The 26,607-nt window shown below is 45.2% G+C and overlaps 1 protein-coding gene across 1 annotated transcript in view; it reads left to right on the top strand.

Annotated features, from left to right (window-relative positions):
- ipo11 (importin 11) overlaps positions 1 to 26,607 on the top strand; it is an 880,228-nt gene that overhangs the window by 309,498 nt on the left and 544,123 nt on the right. The window contains exon 15 of the mRNA XM_085965921.1: positions 17,950 to 18,076. Coding sequence (XP_085822047.1) covers positions 17,950 to 18,076 — 127 coding nt within the window. The remainder of the gene's footprint in view (positions 1 to 17,949; positions 18,077 to 26,607) is intronic.

Genomic DNA, 26,607 nt, shown 5'->3' with positions numbered 1-26,607 from the left:
CAGCTGGAGTACTGTGTGCAGTTCTGGTCGCCTCACTATAGGAAGGATGTGATTGCTTTGGAGAGGGTGCAGAGAAGATTCACCAGGATGTTACCTGGGATGGAGCGCCTCAGCTATGAAGAGAGGCTGGACAGGCTGGAGTTGTTTTCCTTGGAGCAGAGAAGGCTGAGGGGGGACCTGATTGAGGTGTACAAAATAATGAGGGGCATAGATAGGGTAGATAAAGAGGAACTTTTCCCCTTAGTGGGGGGGTCAATAACAAGGGGGCATAGATTCAGGGTAAGGGGCAGGAGATTTAGAGGGGATTTGAGGAGGAACTTTTTCACCCAGAGGGTGGTTGGAATGTGGAACTCAATGCCTGAAAGGGTGGTGGAGGCAGGAACCCTCACAACATTCAAGAAGCATTTGGATGAGCACTTGAAATGCCATTGCATACAAGGCTATGGACCAAATGCTGGAAAATGGGATTAGACTGGACAGGGATGGATGGGCGGCGCAGACACGATGGGCCGAAGGGCCTCTTTCTGTGCTGTAAAACTCTATGACTCTATGACTCTAGTGGTGGTCCTCCATCTGGCAATACATATAGGTCCATTTTTGGTGTTTCCTTACCGTTATATACAACGTTCACCCTTATTTTTCCTTTGGGGTAGACTTTTTGCCCCATGTACGTCTTCAAGACAATCTCTATATCTCTCAAGGGTATATGTGAGAATAGTCGCTTGTAGTCCCTTCGGTTTATGACTGTTAGGGCTGATCCTGTGTCCAATTCCATTTTCACTTGGACTCCAGCTATCTTGAGCGTGACCCAGATAGTTTGATGATCCTCCGTTTGGATCACCTTATGTAGTTTCAGACAACCCAGCTCCTTGCTTCCGGAGTCTGTATCACTTTTCTGTTCGTCTGAACTACTCTCCGTCGCCTTATGTACCACCTTGTACTTCTCCTGTGGCGATTTCTTGCTGCTGGTTTTCTTTCCCGGCCTGCAGACTCTTGCTATGTGTCCTACTTTTCCACACTGTCTGCACACTTTGTCCTTAAACCAGCAATCATTATGGTCGTGTGTTGTTCTGCTGCAGCAATAGCACTTCACTGTTCCGTATGACATTTCATTTGTGCCATATTCTTGCGGTCTCCGTTGTATCTCTGCAGCGCCCCGTGCGGCTGCTTCGTGTGATACTGCCATGCTGAAAGCCTTGTCCAGCGTAAGATCCTTTTCTGATAGAAGCCATTTCTGGGTTCCTTCACTTTAAGGGACAAGTTTGTGTGTGGGCTTCAAAGTATCTGCTAGTCCCGTTCCAAACTGGCAGTGTTTCGATAGCTTGCGCAGTTCCGTTAAATACTCAGCATTACTTTCATCTTTATGCTGGTTCCTTTTGTGAAACTTAAATCTTTCTGCTATCAGCAGCGGTGTGGGGTTTAAGTGGTTCTGTAGGATTGACGCTATGTTTCCAAAATCCTTGTCCACTGGCTTCTCTGGGGTTACTAGGTTTCGCAGTAAGCCATACGTTTTTGCACCCATGGAATTCAACAATACCAGCGCTTTCCTCTCATCTGGCACTTCATTCGCCTTGCAGTACACTTCTATGCGTTCGACATATGTCGTCCAATCTTCGACTTCATTGTCGAACGCTGTGATACTGCCACTCTTCGGCATCCCTGGGTGTGGTTAGACTGGCTCAAAATGGCGTTTTACCGTGCTTTCCCCCCTTGCAGCTCAAAATGGCGTTTTCCCGCGCTCTCCTTCTCCGCTGCGGCTCAAAATGGCATTTTCCTGCGCTCTCCCTTCTTCTCCGCTGCGGCTCAAAATGACGTTTCCCGCGCTCTCCCTTCTTCTCCGCTGCAGCTGCTCGGCCCTTGAACACTGGCTGCGCTCTGCGCGTTTCCCTTTCTTCTCCGCTGATGCTGCTCGTCCCTTGAACACCGGTTGCGCTCTGCACGTTTTCCTTTGCGCCTCTCTTCTCCCGTCGATGCCGTTCGGTCCTGAACACCGGCTGCGCCCTGTGCGCTCTACCCACTCTCTTCTCCCGTCGACGCTGCTCGGCCTTTTCTGTGCCGTAGGTCGGCTCTCGCCGCCGCTGTCCGGGAAGGGTCTGCGCCGTACCTGTTGCCAGCCCGTTTCGCTGGACCACCGTGACTGGAGAACCAAGCCCAGCTCTCAACAGCCTCCCCTGCGATGCTCAAATCTCTGCTGGATGACTAGACGGTTGCTCGTGGTCGACGCCCGTGCTTCTGGCCTCAACTTTCTTCCACTGTTCTCCAGGAGCGAATCTCTGGGAGGTAATGCAGAGTTGCAGGTAGGTTCGAATCTGCCTCGTCGCCACTGTTACATCCGTGTATTTTTGATGTGTGTCCTTCAATAACTAGACACGAGACTGCAGGAACAATCAACAGGTATTTACTGGATGAGGGTTACTCTAAAACTAAACGTACAGATCCCTACTCAGGGTTTATATACAGGTGTGGTCACTGCCGGTACTGCAGTATACAGGAGCTGTAAAAAGTAGTTCTCCCCTTAAAGGTACATACACTACATAATTATAACCAGAGAATCACCTGCAATGGCTTCTCTGCCCGCTCCGGCATCGTTACCTCTGATGTCCCCCAAGGATCTAACCTTGGCCCCCTCCTATTTCTCATCTACATGTTGCCCCTTGGCGACATCCAAAAACACGGCATCAGTTTTCACATGTACACTGAAATCCCAGCTCTACCTCATTACCACCTCTCTCGACCCCTCCACGGTCTCTAAATTATCAGACTGCTTGTCCGACATCCAGTTCTGGATGAGCAGAAATTTTCTCCAATTAAATATTGGGAAGACCAAAGCCATTGTTTTTGGTCCTCACCACAAACTCCGTCCCCTTGCCACTGACTCCATCCCTCTCCCTAACATCTGTCTGAGGCTGTTTGCAACCTTGGTGTCATATATTTGACCCTGAAATGAGCAAGTTCCATTCACCTATCACCCCTGTGCTCGCTGACTTACATTGATTCCCAGTTAAGCAACAATTTCAAAATTCTCATCCTTGTTTTCAAATCCCTCCATATCTCTGTAATCTCCTTCAGCCCACAACCTGCCGAGATATCTGCGCTCCACTAATACTGCCCTCTTGAGCATCCCTGATTATAATCGCTCAACAGTTGGTGGCCGTGCCTCCTGTTGCCTAGGTCCTAAGCTCTGGAATTCCCTGCCTAAACCTCTCTGCCTCTCTTTCCTCCTTTAAGATGCTCCTTAAAACCTACCTCTTTGACCAAGCTTTTGATCACCTGCCCTAATTTCTCCTTACGTGGCTTGGTGTCAAGTCTTTTTGTCTTTTAATACTCCTGTGAAGCGCCTTGTGATGTTTTACTACGTTAAAGGTGCTATATAAATACAAGAAGTTGTTGTCCTTGTAGTGACATGTGGAATAGTGATATTGTGACAACGTTATAGAAAGAATAGTGGTGTGCACACATTGATGTAAGCACCAAATTCCCCCGCCATAAACTCGGCACCCTGCCACTGAATCCCTCTCCCTCCATCCACTCATCAGACTGTGTGTGACCTCATTTTGTCCGACACTGCATATTTCCAACTCCGCTGCCCCTTCAGCACCACTGCTGCTGAAATATTTACCCATGCTTTTGTCACATCTAGACTTGATTATTCTAGAGCCCTCTTTCCTGGCTTCCCATTTTGCATAAACTCCCAACAGTCAGCTGCCTGTATCCTGTCCTGCACCATGTCCCATCATTGCCCTACACCAGCTCCTACTCTTCCAGCATATTAAATTTAAAATTGCTACTCTCTTACCAGCTTTCCACCTCTCCATTTCTTGCCTTTAAAGAAAATCTCAAAGCCATATTTTCAACGGAGCTGGTTAATTCAAGCTTTAGTGATCTTATCAAAACATTACCAAGACAGAAGTATGTTTTATGCTATTATGTGTAGAAAGGTTCCAGTGTGAAAAGAATGAGAAATAAAACCAGAAAATGCTGGAAATACTCAGCAAGTCAGGCAGCATCTGTAGAGAGAGAAACAGAGTTAACGTTTCAGGTCGATGAATGGTAATAGAAATGGCAGATTGATTGACTGCTGCCATGTGTGAGAGAAAGAAAAAAAATAGACTCGATGTTGTGTCCAGAAGGCTGTAAAGTGCCTAATTGAAAGATGAGGTGCTGTTCCTTGAGCTTATGTTGAGCTTCACTGCAACAGTGTAAGAGCACTAGTATGGAATGTGGCATCTACACCTCCATCCCCCACCAGGATGGCCTGAGGGCGCTCCGCTTCTTCCTTGAACAGAGGCCCAACCAGCCCCCTTCCACCACCACCCTCCTTTGCATGGCTGAACTTGTATCACAAGAGCCACCAAATTTTGGAATCACCTACAAATGAGCAATCCCCAATGCTATCACTACGACGCCCTGAAATGCCAAGAGCTGACCATAAAGAAGAATACCCTCAGTCAACTAGTCCTGGGACTCAGTGAAGTAACTACTAACAATACTAACAATAACCAGCCCCAGGACAGTGACAGGGTAACACAAAGAATTCGACCCAACACAATCGTCGCTAAGCAAAAGGAAAAATATCTGACATATTGGGCAGAAACAACAAAAACCCAAAGCAAACTCAATTGCTACTTGGCCCTAAACAGACAATACAACATAGCTGATTACCTGACCATGGTAAAGGATAACAAACTGAGAAGAACCTTGACAAGGTACAGACTTAGCGAACATAGCCTAGCGATCGAAAAAGGCAGACACAGGCAGACCAGGCTGCCAAGAGAGGACAGGATATGCTCTCACTGCAGTCAGGGAGTGGTGGAGACAGAGATGCACTTCCTCACAGCTTGTGGAAAATATCAGGGCATCAGGGAGAATTTCTACCAAAAATTCTCACAAATATGCCCTGATTTCAGAAATCTGAATGACAACCAAAAACTCCCATTCCTACTGGGAGAGGAGAGAAGCTGTATAACACTGGCGGCACACTATGTTACAGCTTGCCATGAACAGAGGGACAACCAGTAAACTAAGAAAAGAATATATATAAACAATGCGAATGTATATTTATACACTCAGGGATATACCTGTTTATACACTGTATGAATAGAACTGCGTTTATGTGCTAAACCATAAATGTATTTTGATGCTTTGGCAACATAAGATGTAACTTATCATGCCAATAAAGCGATTTGAATTGTGAATTGTGAACAACTTCTCCTTTGACACTCTCTCTCTCTCTCTCTCTCTCTCTCTCTCTCTCCTCGCTCTCTCTCTCTCTCTCTCTTTCCCCCCCCCCCCCCCCCATGGCACACCTCTCCCTCTCTCTTTCCCTGCCCCCCTTAGCCCCTCTCTCTCTCCCCCTTCCTTCCCTCTCCCTCTGGTCCATCTATCCCTTTTCCCCACTGCCTCTCTTTCCCACCCATTGCCACTTCCTACCTCCACGGTTCCCTGCTTTCTCTCTCCCCCTTCCCTACACCCACTCTCCTCCTTCCCCATTGCCCCTCTCCTTGGACACCATACCCAACCTTTTCCAGGAGCATGCTGTTACGTTGCTCTCTCTTGTATGTGGTACAGCAGATTTTAGAGATGCCAATACTGGACAAGGTTGTGATTTGAGATTTGCTGCATCTTTCTAGAATAAATCCCTCAGCCAAGGCTCCCGTTGCTCTTTTGCTTCCTCCTGAATGACTCCCCTGCTGCTTTCCAGCCCAGGCGACACCTTCAACCTCCTGGATAGCCTCGTCCCATCTGTATGTTTTAAAATACAAAGCTCCTGTTTTGTTGATGTGGCAAAGTGTTGATGGGAATTCCTCAATTGGGTATTTTCTCTTAGACAGCAATGAGATTATGGTACAGACCTTTATTAAGGAAAATTATAAATTCCTGAGGGACAATAATGTAATGTCATATTGGAAAGTGTGAGTTAGGAAGTGTCCAGTGATGCACCATGGACAGCCATGTCTCCTTGAGTTTGCTTGGTTGTTTTATGGAGTTGTGCAGGAACTTTACCTCTTTTTTGCCTCCCAAAGGAGTTTGTTACTGGAGGTTGGGAGGGAGGTGCAAAACGTTGAATGATGTAGTGCAGAGGTTCTCAACTGGGGGTCCACGAGAAAGTTTTAAGGGGTCTGCCAAAAATAACCAGATTCTTCACAACATCCCGCCCCCCTCACTCCGATTGGTTCAAGGACCCACTCGGTCCTTCAGCCCATCTTCCTATTGGTCTGGCACTCACGTCAATTACGCGGGCAGTTTGAGCTCAGCCTGCGCAGGCGGTGCTGGCTGGTGGAGACGCAGCAGGCAATGTTCCCTCTAATTTTTATTTGTACTGGGTAGGCGACAAACTCCTCTGAGCTCAACTTCTTTGTCCATGGGCAGTTAACAACAACAACGCCCTGCCCAACAACAACAGCAGCAGGAACAGAAAATGCAGATCTTTCATTATTTTTGTTCATTGCGTAAATACTTTTGGTGTCTTTGAAGAGTTAATGACTTGATATCTTCACTGTATCTCTTTCTCCTGACTCCCCTCTTCACAATTCCATGTTAGGTTCTAATATCTTGAGGCCTTGGAGCGGGTGCAGAGGAGATTTACTAGAATGGTACCAGGGATGAGGGACTTCAGTTATCTGGAGAGATTAAAGAAGCTGGGGTTGTTCTCTTCGGAGCAGAGAAGGTTAAAAGGAGATTTAATAGAGGTGTTCAAAATTTTATGGGGTTTTTATAGAGTAAATAAGGAGAAACTGTTTCCACTGGCAAGAACGTCAGTAACTAGAGGACACAGATTTAAGGTGATTGGCAAAAGAACCAGAAGCGAAATGAGAATTTTTTTTTAATACAGCGCATTATAATCTGGATTGCAGTGGCTGAAAGGGCGGTGGAAGCAGATTCAATAATAATTATCAAAAGGGAATTGGATAAATATTTGAAAAGGAAAAATTTGCAGGGTTATGGGGAAAGAGCAGGGGAGTAGGACTAATTGGATAGCTCTACTAAAGAGCCGGCACAGGCAAAAAGGGCCGAATGGCCTCCTGCTGTGCTGTATGATTCTGTCTGATGATGAACAAGATATTGGGCAATAAAGATGTTCTCCAGATCATAGAGGGGTGCTCTCCAGATTGTAGGAGATGCGTGCTCCGCTTATGTGAGTGACTGGTGATGCCGAACTTCAGAGAATATCAACTGCAGACCCATGAAATTTGTAACACACCTTAATCCAAGATCAAAGGTAATACCCAAATCTTTAAGTCTCTGGACTAAATGAGAGCCGAATTCCTATCCATTGACATTCATTTGACGTTACCCACACTTAATTCAGATGATACCTCCAACAAACTGAGAGACTTCCATCAATCCATTTCCTAATTTTTGAAAACTATTAGTTCATCGCCGCTCCATTAAGAACAAGACCAATTTCCTCTTTTTTTTGTAGCTTAAATTCCTGAGTTCTAGTGTCACTTTAGTTGCCCTCATTGCACTCTCTTCAGGGATAGAGGGCTAGAAATGGGCAGTGTTTAGATTTACAGGAAACTGGTTTATCCGGAGGTTAACTGTCCGGAATGCTCGAGCCACTGGCAAAAATCAGGAGCCGTTTCGTTAGGTTTTTTTTCTTTTCGTTGCTTTTTTTTCACCAGTCAGGCTCTGCAAGGTCTCGCTGAAGCTGTTGCTAAGCTACAGAGACGCTTGCAAGGTACGGCCGACTGTTTAGAAGCTGTTGCTAAGCAACAGGGTTTGTTGCCAGATACAGAGCTCAAAATCTCCGTATGTTTCAACATTAGCGCTGGTTTGTCCGGCAGTTTTGATGGGACGGCAACAGCTCGGTCCCATCGGTGCCGGATAGCACAAAGTTTCCTGTAAAAAGGTTAAGCTGCACCACCTGCAAATCATGCTCACTCCTCATTAAAATGATTGTAGTCATAATTCTAGTCTAAAAACTCAAGCTCAGAGGTGTTGCACTGAAAAGCTGGACCAACATCGGAGGCAGTCTGATTGCAAGTAATGATTGCCACAGGCTTTCCTCACTACTTAAAGGAAGTTTCATTGATGCTGCAGCACCTCATTGTCAGAATTGTTGGGTGTGCAGCTGCCCCAACAACCGTAAGGTGGTCAAGGAGAAGGAAGAGTTCTTTCCAAATCCTGACAGCAGATCGTCGCCCCAGGGAGAGAGCCTGGAGGTTCTGCAATGAAGCTCTCGAGAGAAGCAGTGGAGAGAAGGCAGGCGGTCCTGGCAAGAGGCCTTTGCCACAAGTCTGCCGCACTGTGTGGAGGGTGGAAGCGCATCACGCCACGGGCAGCACTGTGATCCCCAGGACCCACACCCTGTGCAGGAAGAAGTTTAACGACCTCACACAGGAAGTTAGGGGGAACCTCTCAGCATCTACCCTGTCAATCCCCTTCAGAATCTTGTATGTTTCAATGAGATCACCTCTCATTCTCCTAAACTCCAGAGAGTACAGGCCCATTCTACACAATCTTTCATCATTGGACAGCCCTCTCATCCCAGGAATCAATCTAGTGAACCTTCATTGCACCGCCTCCAAGGCAAGTATATCCTTCCTCAGATAAGGAGACCAAAACTGTGCACAGTACTCCAAGTGTGGTCTCACCAAGGCCCTGTACAATTGCAGCAAGACTTCCTTACCCTTATACTCCAACCCCCTTGCAATAAAGGCCAACATGCCATTTGCCTTCCTTATTGCTTGCTGTACCTGCATGTTAGCTTTCTGTGTTTCTTGCACGAGGACACCCACATCTCTCTGAACACCAACATTTGAAAGTTTCTCACCATTTAAAAAAATATTCTGGTTTTCTATTCTTCCTATCAAAGTGAATAACCTCACATTTCCCTACATTATACTCCATCTGCCACCTTACTGCCCACTCACTTAGTCTATCTATATCCCTTTGCAGACTCTGTATTCTACTCACAGCTTACTGTCCCACCTAGCTTTGTATCATCAGCAAACTGGGATACGTTACACTCGGTCCCTTCATCTAGGTCATTAATATAGATTGTAAATAGCTGAGACCCCAACACTGATCCTTGCGGCACCCCACTAGTTATAGCCTGCCAATCTGAAAAAGATCCGTTTATCCCTACTCTCTGTTTTCTGTCCATTAACCAATCCTCTATCCATGCTACTATATTACCCCTAACCCCATGAGCCCTAATCTTGTGTAATAATCTTTTATGTGGCACCTTATCAAATGCCTTTTGGAAATCCAAATATACTACATCCACTGGTTCCCCTTTATCTACCCTGCTAGTTACATCCTCAAATAACTCTTAATAAATTTGTCAAACACGATTTCCCTTTCATAAAACCATGTTGAATCTGCCTAATCATGTTATGATTTTCTAAGTGACTTGATACCACTTCCTTAACAATGGATTCCAGCATTTTCCCGACGACTGATGTCAGGCTAACTGGCCTGTAGTTCCCTGTTTTTCTCTCCCTCCTTTCTTGAATAGCGGTGTTATAATTGCGACCTTCCAATTCGCTGGGACCATTCTAGAATCTAGGGAATTTTGGAAGATCAAAACCAATGCATCCACTATCTCTTCAGCCACCCCTTTTAGAACCCTAGGATGTAGGCCGTCAGGTCCAGGGGATTTGTCGGCTTTTAGTCCCATTAATTTCTGTAGTGGGACTAAGAGCGGGTGGGGGAGAGAAGGAAACACCGTTTCACTGCATCTGTCACTCGCAGACACCAGCTCAGATACTGGCACTACGCGTTCTTTAAAGGCTAGTGTAGTAGCAGGATCTGCACAGAGTGAGGCACCGGGCACGAGTGGGCTGCAGCAAGGCCAGAGGGAAAGGGTAGCTCTGGGGCCAGCTCCCCTGTCGGGCGAGTTCCTGCACGGGTTTTGCTGCACAGGACTCAGATGAGGATCTCGATAGGGCGGCCTTCAGAAGAAGGGTGATGGGTACGCACATGGAATGATAGGCGCAATGGCAAGGATGCCAGAGAGCCTCTCCGCAATGGCAAGGAGCGTGGAGGATTCTGCTTACAACATTGTATGGGGCTCTGCGCATAGTGTGGAGCCCAGAATTTCCAGAGAGACTCTGGCGACCCGGACGTGATGGCGCACGTGATGAGCGATGTTGCAGCTTCCATTGCTGCACAAGCAGAAGTGACCCAATGTCTTAGTGCTGCAGCGGAAGCGCAGACTGCTCCCATGCTGTCTCAGCATGATGCCACCCAAGCTCGGACTGCTGCCATCGTGGCTGGGTCTACCACCATCAACTGGGGCTTTCACGGTGTCACAGCAAGCCAGCAATCTGTGCTCCAACAGATTGCTCGGAATGCTGAGGCACCGCCCCGGGTGAGTGGCAGTATGTCTGTGGAGCTCTCTCAGGATGACAGCATTCCTATTCCCACCACTGCCACTCCACCATTGCCCTTGCAGCTGCCTGTCAGCCAGCCAGCGCATACTGCTGCCACACATGCCGAGGTGGTGCAGTCTACAGCCGGGCCTTTGAGTTCCACAGCTGGTCAAGGTCGTCCGGCAAGGCCATCTGCAGTCTCTCGCATGGAAACTCAGCAGCCTTCCATCAGCCGTGCTGCAGCCACTGGGGGCGAACTGTGTTGGAGCACTAGAGATTGAAAAGGCACTAAGGGATTGCACCACGGTGATTAGTTAATAGTACCAATGTAATATGTGTGATATGTTCATAGATAAATTTATTAATTGTGTCTGGAATCTTTTGTGGGGTCCCTCATTTCAGCTTTGTGCCCAGGAGGCGCTATGATATGGTGCGCACAGGGATGGTATGATGGGGATGTGGTGAGTTACAGGGATCTGGCGTGTCATTCATGCAAATCGGAGTCTAATGAGCTGGTCGCGGACAGCCCCCGTCCGGAAAGCCAATTGTCTCACTGCCTCCCCCCTCCCTCCTCCTCGTCCTTTTCCTCCTCGTCCTTTTCCTCCTCGTCCTTGTCCTCCTCGTCCTTGTCCTCCTCGTCCTTGTCCTCCTGGTCCCCGCCCTCCTCGTCCCCGACCCCCCGCCTCGCCCTCCTCACCCCCACCCCCCTCGCCTTCGCCGCCCTCGCCCTCCGCGTCACATCCTGGAGGGTGAGGTTGATTGCCAGTACAGCCCCCATTACTTGTAGCAAGTGTTGTAGTTTGAAGTGTCTCAAAAATAATGAGTGTTTTTTACGTGCCACAACACTGATACCAAATAACCTTGAAATAACTAAAGAAAATTCTTGCAGTTGCAGGAAATAGCACACAGCCACTCAGACTTCAAAACCCTGTCAGATGCGAGTGATTGGTGAGGATCCCTTTAAATAGCATCGCTGGAGCCAGCTTCCTGTTGCTGTGCACCACCTCAACCTGTCATTGCTTTCTCTAGCCGGTATCTTCAATGGCCGAAACGAAGTTGGGAGATCGGGCATGAAGTGAGCATTGCACGCTCACTGATGTCATGATCTCTGTGAGTGCGATGTCCCCAATGATCGAGTTTAGCAGTAGCATTACTGGCAACACGGATATGGTGTGTGCCACTGGAACTGCTATCAGCTGGCAGTAGAGCTAAACACATGAATTTCTCCCCCAGAAGACGGTGTAGTGTTCAGTAGTGCGCAGAGCATTTCAGATGAGGTCATCCACTTCCCATGCAACACAACATTGGCGCAAAATTTATGGTCAGAGGCTGCCTCCGATCTGTAAAAAATCTACAAATTTACCTGGTGGCTCGGGAGGTACGGACACTTGCACTCTTGGGCCTCTCCGGGAATGCCCGAGCAGAGGCCCACGTATCCCGGGACACATGCAGTTCGCAAGTGCCCCATGGATCACGTGGGCCGGCCCAACCAATAAAAGAAGGGAATCCCCATTCATACTTATGGGAATTTCGTACGTACGGAATCCCCATAAGTATGAATGGGGATCACTTAAAAAATACACGAACACATGAAATAAATTAAAAAATAATTACATATTTGAAATTCATTAAAATCCAATTTAATTAAATATTTTAAACTAATTTTGAAAAAAAAATTGTTTTAACGGGGCTAAAAATAAACTTACCTTATTGGACATGGTTTTTAATGTATAAATGAGTGATAACATTTTATTTTTCTATTTTTAAAAAACTTTTATGCTGGTAAAAGCAGGCCTTTTACCAGGCGCAAGAATTTCACGGGCATTTAGCGAGCGGAAGTTGCACAACTCCCTGCCCGCGGAGGCCCTTTTCTTGGGGATACGGATCATCTGTCAAGATTCTTGACAGATCACAAGTTCTGGGTTTTAGTGCATGTGCTTCGCATGCCCAAACCCGGAACTTGCGCAGCCGTTACGGGCGCGTGCGCACTTTGTACGTACCCATAGGGGTCGCAAAATACAGCCCATTATATTTGGTGATCTGTATTGTATCTCTTCTAATGCAGCTCAATACTTTGATTCTTTTTTAATGCAACCATGCACTGGGCCAGTGGCTATAACAATTCTTCCACATTACATAATATGTCTTTTATTGCTCAATTTGCAACATAAATATAGCATTCTTTTATGATTCTTTGTTCCCCTGCAAATTCTATATTTTTCTACATTGATCTGTATTTGGGAATGACTGACCCAATTTCCTAAATGACACTTCTGAATTTGGTTGCATTTCTCATCCGATCTGCCACAATCGACTGCAAACTTGGAGCTCCTTCTTTCTGCAACCTCATTATACAGGAAACTTTCGATTTACCGGCACCTAAATAACCGGAAATCTCGGTTAACCGGCAAAATTCAGGAGTAGGTTCAGGTAACTTTTATTTCTTGTCTTCCTCCATCTGTTGCTGTGCAAGGGTGTGGCTGCAGCTGTTGCTAAGCTACAGAGACACTTGCAACTTGTGGCCATTGTTCTGAACCAAGCAACAGGGTTTGTTGCTTTATACGGAGCTCTCAGCTCCGTATCTTTTACTATAGCTTTCGGTTATCCGGAATTTTTGATGAACTGGCACCACGTCGGTCCCGTCCGTGCCGGATAAAAAAAAGTTTCCTGTATATATTATAGACCCCAAGACCAATCTTTGAGGTACCCCACGCAATATTCTTTTTAAAAATTTAAACATTAAGCTTTACGTGCAGAAGCTGTGTGCCCTGGGCTCGAGCCCGGGAATATGATCGCTGTATATATGAAGCTCTGAGAACAATACCTTTCCCAGGTCTCTGTTCCAATTTTCTGCAACAAGCAATTTTCTCGCACCGCTTTTCCCTCGCTCATTATTACCAACAAGAATTGGTCACCTCAGCCGGGACACGCTCAGCGAAAGAGTGTGCAGTTCTTCGACAGGGCCACCAGCAGGAGAGCAAGTTGCCATTCAGCAGGCTAAGCAAATTCTTAATTTTTAATTGTGAGTAAGAGGAATCAAGATGGCTGGACATGAGAGAGTTCCTCTTGAAGATTCAAAATGTGTTCCAAATCGGCGTATTTGCCCTCATGCGCAAATCACATATTTTCGTGCATGCGCCAATGTTTTTTTCCAAAAAAACAATCCCGGGTGCACAGCATACACCGGAGGCTAAGAGGTGAACCAGCGATTACTTTCAGTGTCTCACTGAGCAGGTCACAGCTCATTTTCAGGTAAAGGGACTATTGAATCCAGTAAAGGGTCTGCTCACTGAGTTCCTGATTCCCTTTCCCTGGCTGGCTATCCGCTGGGAAGCCATCCAGCACCCACCCCCTTTCACCTACTATTGGCTCATCCGCCGAACCCTCGGGACCTTCCTCCCTCCCCCCCAGCCCCCCCACCCAGCTATTTGAGAGAGTTGATACCAGTCACAGAAGGTTGGGCGGTAATTGGTGGAGCGGTCCCACCCCTCTCCCTGGTCGAATACTTGGCTGCTGAGACTTTCCACTGTATTTAAGGCCCCCCAGCTGTTGCAAACCTGAGCAGAGTGAACGGACTGTTTCTTTTACTGCACCGCACAGTCAAGCTTTACTGCGCAGCTTAAAGACAATATTGGCAGCAGGTAGAAGGTCTTGAGGGAGCGGATTAATAAACCCCGGGGGACCAGTTCCCAGGTTCGCCCTAGCCAGAAAGCGCAGTGTAAGCGCCAAACTCTGGGAGCAACAGCTCTGGGAACTCTCAGGGAGCATTGGTAAATGGAGAAATGGTGACGGGTCAGGGAGTAGTGTCTGTAAATGAAGGAGAAACAGTGACTGATCAGGGAGCGGCTGTAAATGAAGGAAAATGGGAACTGGTCAGGCCAGCTCCCCATACATTTCAGATTGCTTCTCCTAGTCTTGGTATCCCCAACCCTAAACCTAACATCCTAACTAACCCCAATCCCGAACCCTGACCCGTAGCCGTAAAATCCTGACCCAAAACACTAACGTAATTCCTAACCCCAATACCTAACTAACAGCCTAGCCATAGTCCTAAAGTTTAAATATTTAATTGTATATTTTTTCAAATCCCTCCATAGCCTCGCCCCTCCCTAGCTCTGTAATCTCCTCCAGTCCTATAACCCTCTGAGATATCTGCCCTCCTCCAATTATGTCCTCTTGAGCAACTCCGATTTCAATTGCTCCACCATTGGCGGCAGTGCCTTCAGCTGCCAAGGCCCTATGCTCTGGAATTCCCTTCCTAAACCGCTCTACCTCTCTTTCCTCCTTCAAGATGCTCCTTAAAACCTACCTCTTTCACCTGCGCTAATATATCCTTACGTGGCTTGGTGTCAAATTTTGTTTGATAATGCTCCTGTGAGGCGCCTTCGGACGTTTTACAACGTTAAAGGCGCTATATAAATACAAGTTGTTGTGTGTTATGGTGGGTGGGGGTGGAATTTTTATAGCATTGGAGGGGGGTGCCTCAGAAGGAAAAACTTTGAGAACTCCTGATGTAGTGGATGGTGTGGGCGTGTATGAGCCCAGTGATATTTCCCTTCTTCTCATATGTTTATATTTACACGTGTATACAAAAGTTACTGGCCCGTATTTTCCGATGCCTACGGGTGTATATAAGGCACACCCGTAGGGACCTCGCAAGTGTCGGTTTCAGGCATGCGCTGAAAACCGGCATTTCCAATCTGTCAATAATCCTCTTGACAGATCGCATGCCTGCCCTGGAGAAGGGCCTCTACGGGTGAAGAGTTCCGCTTTCTGCAGAACCTCCGCCCGCTGAAATCCTTGAAAAATCTTACGCCTGGTAAAAGGCGCAAGTCCTGCTTTTACCAGCATAAAAGCTAAAAAAAAAAAATTTTTAAACTTCACTCATTTATAATTTTAAAATACTTTTTAAAAAGGTAAGCTTATTTTTAGCCCTCTAAAAAAACTTGATTTTTCTTTTCAAAAAATTAAATTTTTGTTTAAAATATTTAATTTAATGTAATATTAGTTAATTTTAAAAATGTGATTCTTTTTAAAAAATGTATTTGATGTTTTGATGTGTTTTTGGAGTGATCTCAATTAATACTTTTGACAACGGAGATTCCCTTCTCCGTTGGTTCCCCATGGCCCACGTGATCCCAGGGACGCTTGCGAACCGCAAGCGCCCCTGGGATACCTGGGCCCTGCACATTTCGTCGTGGAGAGGCCCAGGAGCGGAAATGGCCGGACCTCTGGAGCCCTTGGGCAAGGGCGTAGATTTTTTCCAGATCGGAGGCCTCCGCACGCAGGAAGCCTCCGATCGGAAAATACGGGCCACTGTGTTGGGAGGCACGTGCATTTTTACTGTTCGCTGAGGTTTCCAGGATTTATCAGTCTGAAGTATGTGTAAAGATAGGTTGTAATTGAAAAGGTAGTGGCTATTCATTGTTCATCTCTATTTCAGTTATACAGAGAAATCAGACCTGGGTTGAATTGTTAATTTTCACCAACTGAAAACCTGAGGATTGGGAGCAGTTTAGGATTCAACAAAGGAGGACAAAGGGATTCATTAAGAGGGGGAAAATAGAATATGAGAGTAAGCTTGCAGGGAACATTAAAACTGACTGTAAAAGCTTTTATAGATATGTGAAGAGAAAAAGATTGGTGAAGTCAAGCGTAGGTCCCTTGCAGTCAGAATCAGGGGAATTTATAATGGGGAACAAAGAAATGGCAGACCAATTAAATACATATTTTGGTTCTGTCTTCGCAAAGGAGGACACAAATAACCTCCCAGAGATGTCGGGGAACATAGGGTCTGATGAAAGGGAGGAACTGAAAGAAATCAGTATTTGTAGGGAAATGGTGTTAGGGAAATTGATGGGATTGAAGGCCGATAAATCCCCAGGGCCTGATAATCTACATCCTAGGGTACTTAAGGAAGTGGCCCTAGAAATAGTTGATGCTTTGCTGATCATCTTACAGCATTCGATGGAATCTGGAACAGTAACCATGGATTGGAGGGTAGCTAATGTTACCCCACTATTCAAAAAAGGTGGTAGAGAGAAAACGGGGAATTACAGACCGGTAAGCCTGACATCGGTAGTGGGGAAAATGCTAGAGTCCATTATAAAAGATTTAATAGCAGAGCACTTGGAAAACAGTGACGGGATCGGACAAAGTCAACATGGATTTACAAAAGGTAAATCGTGCTTGACTAATCTACTGGAATTTTTTGAGGATGTAACTGGTAAAATAGATAAGGGAGAACCAGTGGATGTGGTGTATTTGGACTTTCAGAAGGCTTTCGATAAGGTCCCGCATAGGAGATTAGCATGTAAAGTTAAGGCACATGGGATTGGGGGCAAGGTATTGACTTGGATAGAGAACTGGTTGGCAGACAGAAAGCAAAGAGTTGGAATAAACGGGTCTTTTTCCGAGTGGCAGGCAGTGACTTGTGGGGTGCCGCAGGGATCGGTCCTTGGACCCCAGCTATTCACAATATATATTAATGATCTAGACAAGGGAACTAGATGTAATATCTCCAAATTTGCAGACGACACAAAGCTGGGTGGGTGTGTGTGCTGTGAGGAGGATGCCGAGAAACTCCAGGATGATTTGGACTGGTTGGGTGATTGGGCAAAAGCATAGCAGATGCAATATAACGTGGATAAATGTGAGGTTATCCACTTTGGTGTCAAAAACAGGAAGGCAGATTATTATCTGAATGGCAATAGATTGGGAGAAGGGGAAGTGCAACGAGACCTGGGTGTCCTTGTGCACCAGTCGCTGAAGGTAAGCATGCAGGTGCAGCAGGTGGTTAAGAAGGCAAATGGCATGTTGGCCTTCAGAGCGAGAGGGTTTGAGTACAGGAACAAGGATGTCTTGCTGCAGTTATACAGGGCCTTGGTGAGACCACATCTGGAGTATTGTGTGCAGTTTTGGTCACCTTATCTGAGGAAGGATGTTCTTGCCATGGAAGGAGTTCAGCGAAGATTCACCAGGCTGATACCTGGGATGGCAGGAATGACGTATGAGGAGAGATTGGGTCGATTGGGCTTGTACTCGCTGGAGTTTAGAAGAATGAGAGGGGATCTCATTGAAACTTATAAAATTCTGACAGGACTGGACAGACTAGATGCAGGAAGGATGTTCCCAATGGTCGGGGAGTCCAGAACCAGGGGTCACAGTCTAAGCATAAGGACAGAAATGAGGAATTTCTTCACCCAGAGAGTGGTGAACCTGTGGAATTCTCTACCACAGAAGGCAGTAGAGGCCAATTCATTAAATATATTCAAGAAGGAGTTGGATATATTTCTTAAGGCTAAAGGGATCAAGGGGTATGGGGAGAAAGCAGGGACCGGGTACTGAATTTGGATGATCAGCCATGATCACATTGAATGGCGGAGCAGGCTCGAGGGGCCGAATGGCCTACTCCTCCTATCTTCTATGTTTCTATGAATAGGAATGCATTCCATTGTTCTAGCAACAGGTCTTAAAAAGCACTGTAGCAGTAACTATTTGAATCTGGCAGGATTTATTAGTATTTGTTATTCATGTATTGTTCATTAAAGCTAATTTTGTTAAGTTTTATTGCAAATCTTTTTTTAATAGGTTACTAACGTGTAATCATCTGTATTTTTTTGATGTTCAGATACAAGCTTATTCGGCGGAGGGTGATTTGGTTGATTGGTCAATGGATCTCTGTAAAATTTAAATCCGAATTAAGACCAATGTTATATGAGGCTATCCTTAATCTCATGCAGGACCAAGACCGTGTGGTATGTTTTCAAATATAATTTATATTTTCAGATGTACTTAATTTCTTATTAACATAATAACAGAGGCTATTAAGATAAGTTCCGAATATATTTTTCTTTTTAACGTACTTGCATTTATTTTTGGTGGTCACCAAGTTGAAGAATATTATGATGTGTGGGCTGCTTGTTCCAACTGGAATTATAAGCTAGGCAGAGGTTTCTAACTTTTTTGCTGCACTCCCTTTCGGAGATTCACGCCCTAAGTGTGCCCCCTTTTTAAGAAACATTGGGGGTGAAATTAGTCTTCGCTAGCATTGCAAAATGGGTGATCGTGAATCAGCAGACCCGGCATACACCGTGCTCAATTTTCTCTTCCATAGAAGTCAACAATCAGCCACGGTGTAAAATGTGCTACCAAGTCACTGAGTCCATTTAGTGCTACTGGCGAAGACCAATTTCAACCCCCTCCCCTGGATTTTTGCAGAGGATTTTGTATTCTCGGCAAATGTAACATATTGCTTGAGACAGAAAGCAATATAAGTAGCACAGTATTCAGTACTATAAAACTGAATAAACTTGAACATAAAAGAACACTTGATGAGTCACATTTATCTCTGAGTAGGCTAAGCATGTTTGCTAGTGCACAATTTGTGGAATCTTGTTTTGATTTTGAAGCATTTCAACAGCAAACCAGTCTCTGCATTTAAGTGGCTTCTATACTTAATTATGATGCAAGTAAATGAAGAAAATCCCCACTTCACACAGATACGTTGATATAAAGTTGACAAGTATTTCAACCCCTCTTTCGGGCAATTCAGGGAACTCTTTTTGAATTGAGATCCAGAACTGATCAAGAGGCTCAGCTTTAAAATTGTCTTTCAAAACAGTCACCAGCACTGTCAATCAAATTCTCTTTTAAACTCCAGGCAATCTTGGCTTTTGCTCTGAAATGCATTTCGAACCAAGGACCAATCCTCCAATTAATTTGCCTTTCTTTCAGGAAAATATTTGCTGAATTTTGTGCAAAGCTGATATTTTCTCCAGAATTACATCTTTAACTTCTAGGACTGACAGTTCACAACCATAATACAAAGGACAATGTTACATTGTTTTGCCGCACGTAGCTACTAATTGGTAGCAAAAAGCTTTTTTTGGTAAAGCTCTGTACATTTTTGTGCTAGATGGATATGTTACAGTTTTACCTTGCAAAGTAAGGTGAAATTTATTGAGCCTGCCAAATAGCCCAATAAAGCCTGGAACTACTGGTTGAGGAAATGGTGAAGTGGTGATTCAGAGTAAATCAAAAACATGCAGCACATCCTTGCCAAAACTTTACCACGAGACAGCCATCAAACTTCTTTGATTCTCTTTATCGGTCCTTTCATTTGAAAGAGCTTTTGTTTGGAAAAAATCTTGTGGCTTATTTTTGAAGGTAGGATGTTTGGTCTGAAAGTGACCTTGGGTTTCTTGATTTCATGCTACAGTACCGTGAGCAAGAAATTCAGCACAAACAACACGTTGCGTTTGACGATTTTCATCAGAACCAGTAAATTCAGGCGTGGATCATCTGGTGCGGGCTGAAACTGATAATATTGTGAGAAGGTACTGCTTATCTGGTGGATGTCTGCAACTGCCACCGATGCAGCCTCATCCCACGTTCCTGCTGCACTATGGTAGATTGGCAATCAAAAGTGCAAATTTCTTTAAATTTTAAAGAAACTGACCAAATTTAAGTTTAAATTCAAAGAGAAAATACATACCGATGCAGCCTCGCATGGGGTGATCTCAGCACAGCGTGGGGGTGTTTGAATCCCTGCTGATTTCTAAAAGTGGAAAATGCCCCAATCGGAGATGCTTCTGGTGCATAGTAACCAATTAATGGTCAAACTTCTGCTAGAAATCAGCAGGGATTCAAACATCCTGTGATCACCCTATGTGTTTTCAGATGAAATAGAGAGGGGGATAAAAAAGGAGGGGCGGTTGCAATATTGGTGAAAGAAACAATTACAGCTGTGAGGAGGGATGATATGTTAGAAGGATCATCAAATGAGGCCATATGGGTTGAACTGAAGAATCAAAAAGGGACAGTTACATTGCTGGGGGTTGTACTATAGACCCCCCAAACAGTCAGAGGAAGATAGAAGAGCAAATATGTCAGCAAATTTCTGTGAAGTGCAAAAAAAATAGGATGAGTGCAGCTCCAACAACACTCGAAGCTCGACACCATCCAGGACAAAGCAGCCCGTTTGATTGGCACCCCCTCTACCACATTAAACATTCACTCCCTCCACCACCGGCGGACCGTGGCTGCAGTGTGTGCCATCTACAAGATGCACTTCAGCAACTCGCCAAGGCTTCTTCGGCAGCACCTCCCAAACCTGGGACCTCGTCCACCTAGAAGGACAAGGGCAGCAGACGCATGGGAACACTACCACCTCCCAAGTTCCCCTCCAAGGCACACACCATCCTAACTTAGAAGTATATCGCCAATCCTTCATCTTCGATGGGTCAAAATCCTGGAACTCCCTCCTTAACAGCACTGTGGGAGTACCTTCACACGGACTGCAGTGGTTCAAAAAGGCGTCTCACCACCACCGTCTCAAGGGGCAGCTAGGGATGGGCAATAAATGCGGCCTTGCCAGCGACGCCCACATCCCACACAAAACTAATTTTTAAAAAAACAATAGGGCAGTAATAGTAGGGGATTTCAACTACCCTAACATTAACTGGGATAGGATCAGTGTAAAAGGTATAGAGGGCGCAGAATTCTTAAAATACATTCAGGAAAATTTTTAGCCACTATGCAGGAAGCCCAACAAGAGAGGGGGCAGTTCTGGATTTAGTTTGGGACGTGAAGCTGGGCAGGTGGCAGAGGTATCAGTGGGAGAGCATTTTGGTGGTAGTGATCATAATTCAGTTAGATTTAGGATAGTTATAGAAAAGGACAAAGATAGATCAAGAGTAAAAGTTCTCGATTGGGAAAGGCCAATTTTACTAAGCTGAGATGTGATTTAGCAAAAATGGACTGGAAACAGCTATTTGAAGGTAAATCAGTATCAGAGCAGTGGGAGGCGTTCAAGGAGGAGATAGTGAGGGTTCGGAGCAAATATGATCCCTCAAAGAAAAAGGGTGGGTCTCCCAAATCTAGAGCCCCTGTAATGTCAAGGGTCATACAGGGTAGGATAAGGCAAAAAAGGGAAACTTATGTCAGATACCGAGAGCTAAATACTGCAGAAAGCCTAGGAGTATAGAAAGTGCAGGGCTGAAATTAAAAAGGAAATGAAGAAAACAAAGAGAGGGCGTGAGAAAATATTGGCAAGTAAAATCAAGGAAAACCCAAAGATGTTTTATAAATACATAAAGAGCAAGAGGATAACTAAAGAAAGAGCAGGGCCTATTGTTGACCAAAAAGGCAGCTTGTGTGTGGAGGCGGAAGATGTGGTTATGGTTCTTAATGAATACCTTGCATCTTCATAAAAGAGAGGGACGATGCAGTTAAGGAGGAGGTGTGTGAAATATTAAATGAGATAAACATAGTGAGAGAGGAAGTATTAAGGAGTTTAGCACCTTTGAAAGTAGATAAATCGCCAGGCCTGGATGAAATGTATCCCAGGCTGTTAAGAGAAGCAAGGGAGGAAATAGTGGTGGCTCTGACCATTTCTCAATGCTCTCTGGCTACAGGTGTGGTACTGGAGGACTGCTAACATTGTACCGATGTTTAAACAGGGAGAAAGGGATAGACTGAGTAATTATAGGCCAGTCAGCCTAACCTTGGTGGTGGGCAAATTGTTGGAAAAAATTAATAGTCATGGATTAATCAAGGGCAGTCAGCATGGATTTGTTAAGGGAAGGTCAAATCTGACTAACTTGATTGGATATTTTTGAGGCGTTAACAAGGAGGGTTGTTAAGGCTAGTGTGTTTGATGTAGTTTACATGGATTTTTAGCAAGGCTTTTGACAAGGTTCCACATGGCAAACTGGTCAGAAAAGTAAAAGCCCATGGGATCCAAGAGAAAGTGGCAAATTGGATCTAAAATTGACTCAGTGGCAGGAAGCAAAGGGTAATGGTCGACTGATATTTTTATGACTTGGAAAGCTGTTTTCAGTGGGTTCCGCAGGGCCCAGTACTAGTTCCCTTGCTTTTTGTGGTATCTAACAATGATTTGGACTTCAATGTAGGGGGCCTGATTAAGAAGTTTGCAGATGATACAAAAATTGTCCGTGTGGTTGATAGTGAGGAAGAAAGCTGCAGACTGGTCAGATGGGCAGAAAAGTGGTAAATGGAATTCAATCTGGAGAAGTGTGAGGTAATGCATTTGGGGAGGGCTAACAAGGCAAGGGAGTGCACAATAAATGGTAGGATACTGAGAAGTGTAGAGCAACAGAGGGACCTTGAAGTGCATGTCTACAGATCTCTGAAGGTAGCAGGACAGATAGATAATGTGGATAAGAAGGCATACAGGATACTTTCCTTTATTAGCTGAGGCATAGAATATAAGAACAGGAAGGTTATTCTTGAAGTGTATAAAACACTAGTTAGGCTACAGCTAAGAGTACTGTGTATAGGTCTGGTCACCACATTACAGGAAGGATGTGATTGCACTAGAGAGGGTACAGAGGAGAATTACGAGGATGATGCCAGGACTGCAGAATTTTAGCTGTGAGGAATGATTGGATAGGCTGGGGTTGATTTCTTTGGAACAGAGGAGGCTGAGGGGAGACTTAATTGGGGTGTATAAAATTATGAGGGGCCTAGATAAAGTGGATAGGAAGGACCTATTTCCCTTTGCAGAGGTGTCAATAACCAGGGGGAATAGATTTAAAGTAATCGGTAGAAGGATTATAGGGGAGTTGAGAACTTTTTTCACCCAGAGGGTGGTGGGGGGTCTAGAACTCACTGCCTGAAAGGGCGGTAGAGGCAGAAACGCTCATCACATTTAAAAAGTACTTGGATATGCACTTGAAGTGCTGTAACCTACAAGGCTACGGACCAAGAGCTGGAAAGTGAGATTAGCTCTTTTTCGGCTGACACAGACATGATGGGTCAAATGGATCCCTTCTGTGCCATAAATTTATATGATTCTATGTGAGGTTGTATCGGTGTGTACTTTTTCTTTGAATTTAAACTTATATTTGCTTAATTTCTTGAAAATTTAAAGAAATTCAGACTTGATGCACCTCCTTTGGCTAGGTGAGGGCGCATTGGTCATCTCTCCTCGTTCAACCTGTTCTCATGCCCCACCCCCAATATCCTTGACATACCTCCCCACCCCCTACCCAATTTTGGGAATCTCTGTGCGAGGGAATTAAATACGTCTTCACTTTATAAAACTCTCGCAACACCAAATACAATCCTATGTTGTGTGCTGGGTAAAATTCTTTGCACCAGTGCTGCAGTGGAAATGTCACACAAGTCATCCTTATGACTCTTTAAGTTATGTGTGTTAAATTATGGACAACTCTGTGAACTTGTGCCTCCTAGGAACTGGATTTGAGAATGGGCAAATGTTTTTAACTTGCAGCCGTCAAGAGCCAAATGTGACGAATCTCCTGTCTCTGCTTCTAAATTAAATCCATTTTGCCAATCTTCATCTAGTTCCTCAGACAAGAATTCTCCAAACATAACATACTGATACTCAGAATTTAATACTAGGTTTCCCTTGTTTGCTTTCCATTGGCCAGATGCACAATAGATTAGATAGTTGCCTGAGAAATAGAAGAAGGAATACAATCAAAGCAAGGAGGAAAGTGTGACTTAAATATTTTATAAATGTTCAATAATCTAAGCAAACAGTTTTGTCATTGGCTAAGAAATGAATGCACCACTTGTGTCTGTTATGTCCGTGTGTAATTGAGACACGGACTGCAGGAGTCGGTTACAACAGGAGTTTACTGAGTGGAGACAAAACTGGAACTACTATGCAATGTTACTGCACAGGCTTACATACAGGGGTGGTCACTACTGGTACTGCAGTATACAGGGGCTGCAGAATATAGTTCCTTCTGCAAAGTACATACACTACAATTCCTCCCCTTTTAGCTAAACAGTACATAACATTCGATTAATAATCAAATAACATATTTACAATTACAGTTGCTATATACATTAGCTGAAGTTAAGTAATTATAAGTTCAGTCTTTGAGGAGGCTTCCTGATTCTGTCTGGATAACGCCTCTTTGGGGTATCAGGTTCTTCTGGCAAAGTTGATTCGGGATCAACGTCGTTGTTTGGTTCGTCTGCTTCCAATATCACCGATTCTGAGGTAGATGCAATTGGTACTTCGGTTTCATCACCAGGTGTATCGGATCGTGGTGTGGATTTGACGTTTTCCAGTGACTCTAGAATCTGGTCAGCATGGCGTCTTACAATGCTCTCTCCAACGTCCACGGTATACATTAGAGGTCCTTGCCGTGTGCAGATCGTTCCTGGCTGCCATTTCTCTGTGCGGTAATCCCGGGCCAAAACTGGTTGACCTATCTTAAAACTCCTGGTCGGCCTTTCATTCATATTCTGAAACTGCCTGTTCTCCACATCTCTTCTGATGTTTGGCTTAACCAAATCCAAGCGGCATCGTAGTCTTCGATTGAAGAACATCATGGCTGGAGTTTGGTTGGTAACCGCATGTGTCGCATTCCGGTAGGCAAACAAGAAGTTATCCACCTTGTGTTGTAGGGGTATGTCTTCATTACACATTGCCTTGATAGCCTTCTTGAATGTTTGAACGAACCTCTCAGCCAATCCATTGGTGGCTGGATGATATGGGGCAGATGTGTAATGCTTAACACCATTGTTCTTTAAGAACCTCCGGAACTCTTCAGACACAAACTGTGGTCCATTGTTGGAGCAAATCTGTTCAGGCAGCCCATTTCTGGCGAATATGGTTCGTAAGACTGTGATATAGTTTTTTCTGTGGTGGTTGAGGACATTTTTATTACCTCTGGCCACTTTGAATGTGCATCCACCGCAATTAAAAACATCGAGTCCATAAATGGACCAGCAAAATTAATGTGCACCCTTTGCCATGGAGATGAGGGCCACTCCCATGGATGTAGAGGGGCTTGTGGTGGGGCGTTTTGGACCTTCTGGCATCCTGTACAGCTCTTGGTCATCTCTTCGATTTCTCTATCGATTCCCGGCCACCACACAAACGCTCTGGCTAAGTTCTTCATTTTTACCCCTCCCAGATGACCCTCATGAAGCTCATTGAGCACTCTTATCCTTCAATTTGGGTGGAATTACTACTCTGGATCCACACATCAAGGTTCCTCTGCACACTGACAGCTGTTCTCTTCTTGGCGAGAATGCTGGCAACAGTGGTTCACCATGTGCTGGCCATCCCTTCACCGTTAAATCATAGACCCTGGAGAATGTCGGGTCATTTCGTGTTTCCTTTTCAATGTTTGCATTCGTCACAGGTAGACATTCGACTATGGTCGAGTGGAATATCTCCACAGGATCCACTGCCGATGCTTCTTCCACCGTCGGCAACGGTAGGCGCGACAATCCATCAGCATTCCCATGCTGTTTAGTTCCTTTATACGCGATGTCATATTGGTGTGCCCCTAGGAAAAGGGACCACCTCTGTAGCCGTTGTGCTGTCATTATCGGGACACCCTTCTGAGGGTTGAAAATGGAGACAAGAGGTTGATGATCAGTTAGTAGAGTAAATTTCTGACCGTGCAGGTAGTGATTGAACTTCTTCACCCCCCACACCAGGCTGAGGGCCTCTCTGTCAATCTGGGCGTAGTTACGCTCGGCTGAAGTTAACGAGCGTGACGCAAAAGCTATCGGCCTTTCTGAACCATCACGGAATTTATGTGACAGTACCGCTCCAATGCCGTAGGGAGACGCATCACACGCCAGTCTTATCGGTAGTGATGGGTTGTAGTGAGCCAATACTTCTCTTGAAGTGATTCGGTCTTTACTCTTCAGAAAGGCCCGCTTACATTCATCGCTCCATTTCCATGCTACTCCAGTTTGTAGTAGGGCGTTCAGTGGGTGCAGAATTGTGGACAAATTCGGCAAAAACTTATGGTAGTAATTCACCAATCCGAGGAATGACCTCAGTTGCGACACATTTTCACGCGCTGGAGCCTTAACTACCGCTTCAATTTTGTCAGGGGACTTATGTAACCCCTCTTCATCAATCACGTGGCCACAATACGATATCTGTTTCTTAAAAAACTCGCACTTGGGGCGATTGGCTCGTAGCCCATGTTCACGTAGTCTAGTGAGCACCTGCTCTAGGTTGGCAAGGTGTTCACTGTCATCTTCACCTGTCACTAGGATGTCGTCCAAGTAACACTGAGTCCCCGGAATCCCTTGCTACTCCGAATACCAGTCGATGATACTGGTAAAGACCTTTGTGAGTGTTTATCGTGAGATACTTCCTAGAGGATTCTTCAACCTCCATCTGCAAATATGCTTGTGCTCGGTCAATTTTTGTAAAACGCTTCCCTCCAGATAGTGAGGCGAAAATATCTTCTATCCTCGGGAGGGGATACTGTACTGTGTGAAGGACTGGGTTCACCGTCACCTTGAAGTCCCCACA

Source organism: Somniosus microcephalus, chromosome 2, assembly GCF_052327205.1.
Source record: "Somniosus microcephalus isolate GS21.2 chromosome 2, FLI_Smic_1.0, whole genome shotgun sequence".
Lineage (NCBI taxonomy): Eukaryota > Metazoa > Chordata > Chondrichthyes > Squaliformes > Somniosidae > Somniosus > Somniosus microcephalus.
This window is presented reverse-complemented; position numbering and strand designations above follow the sequence as displayed.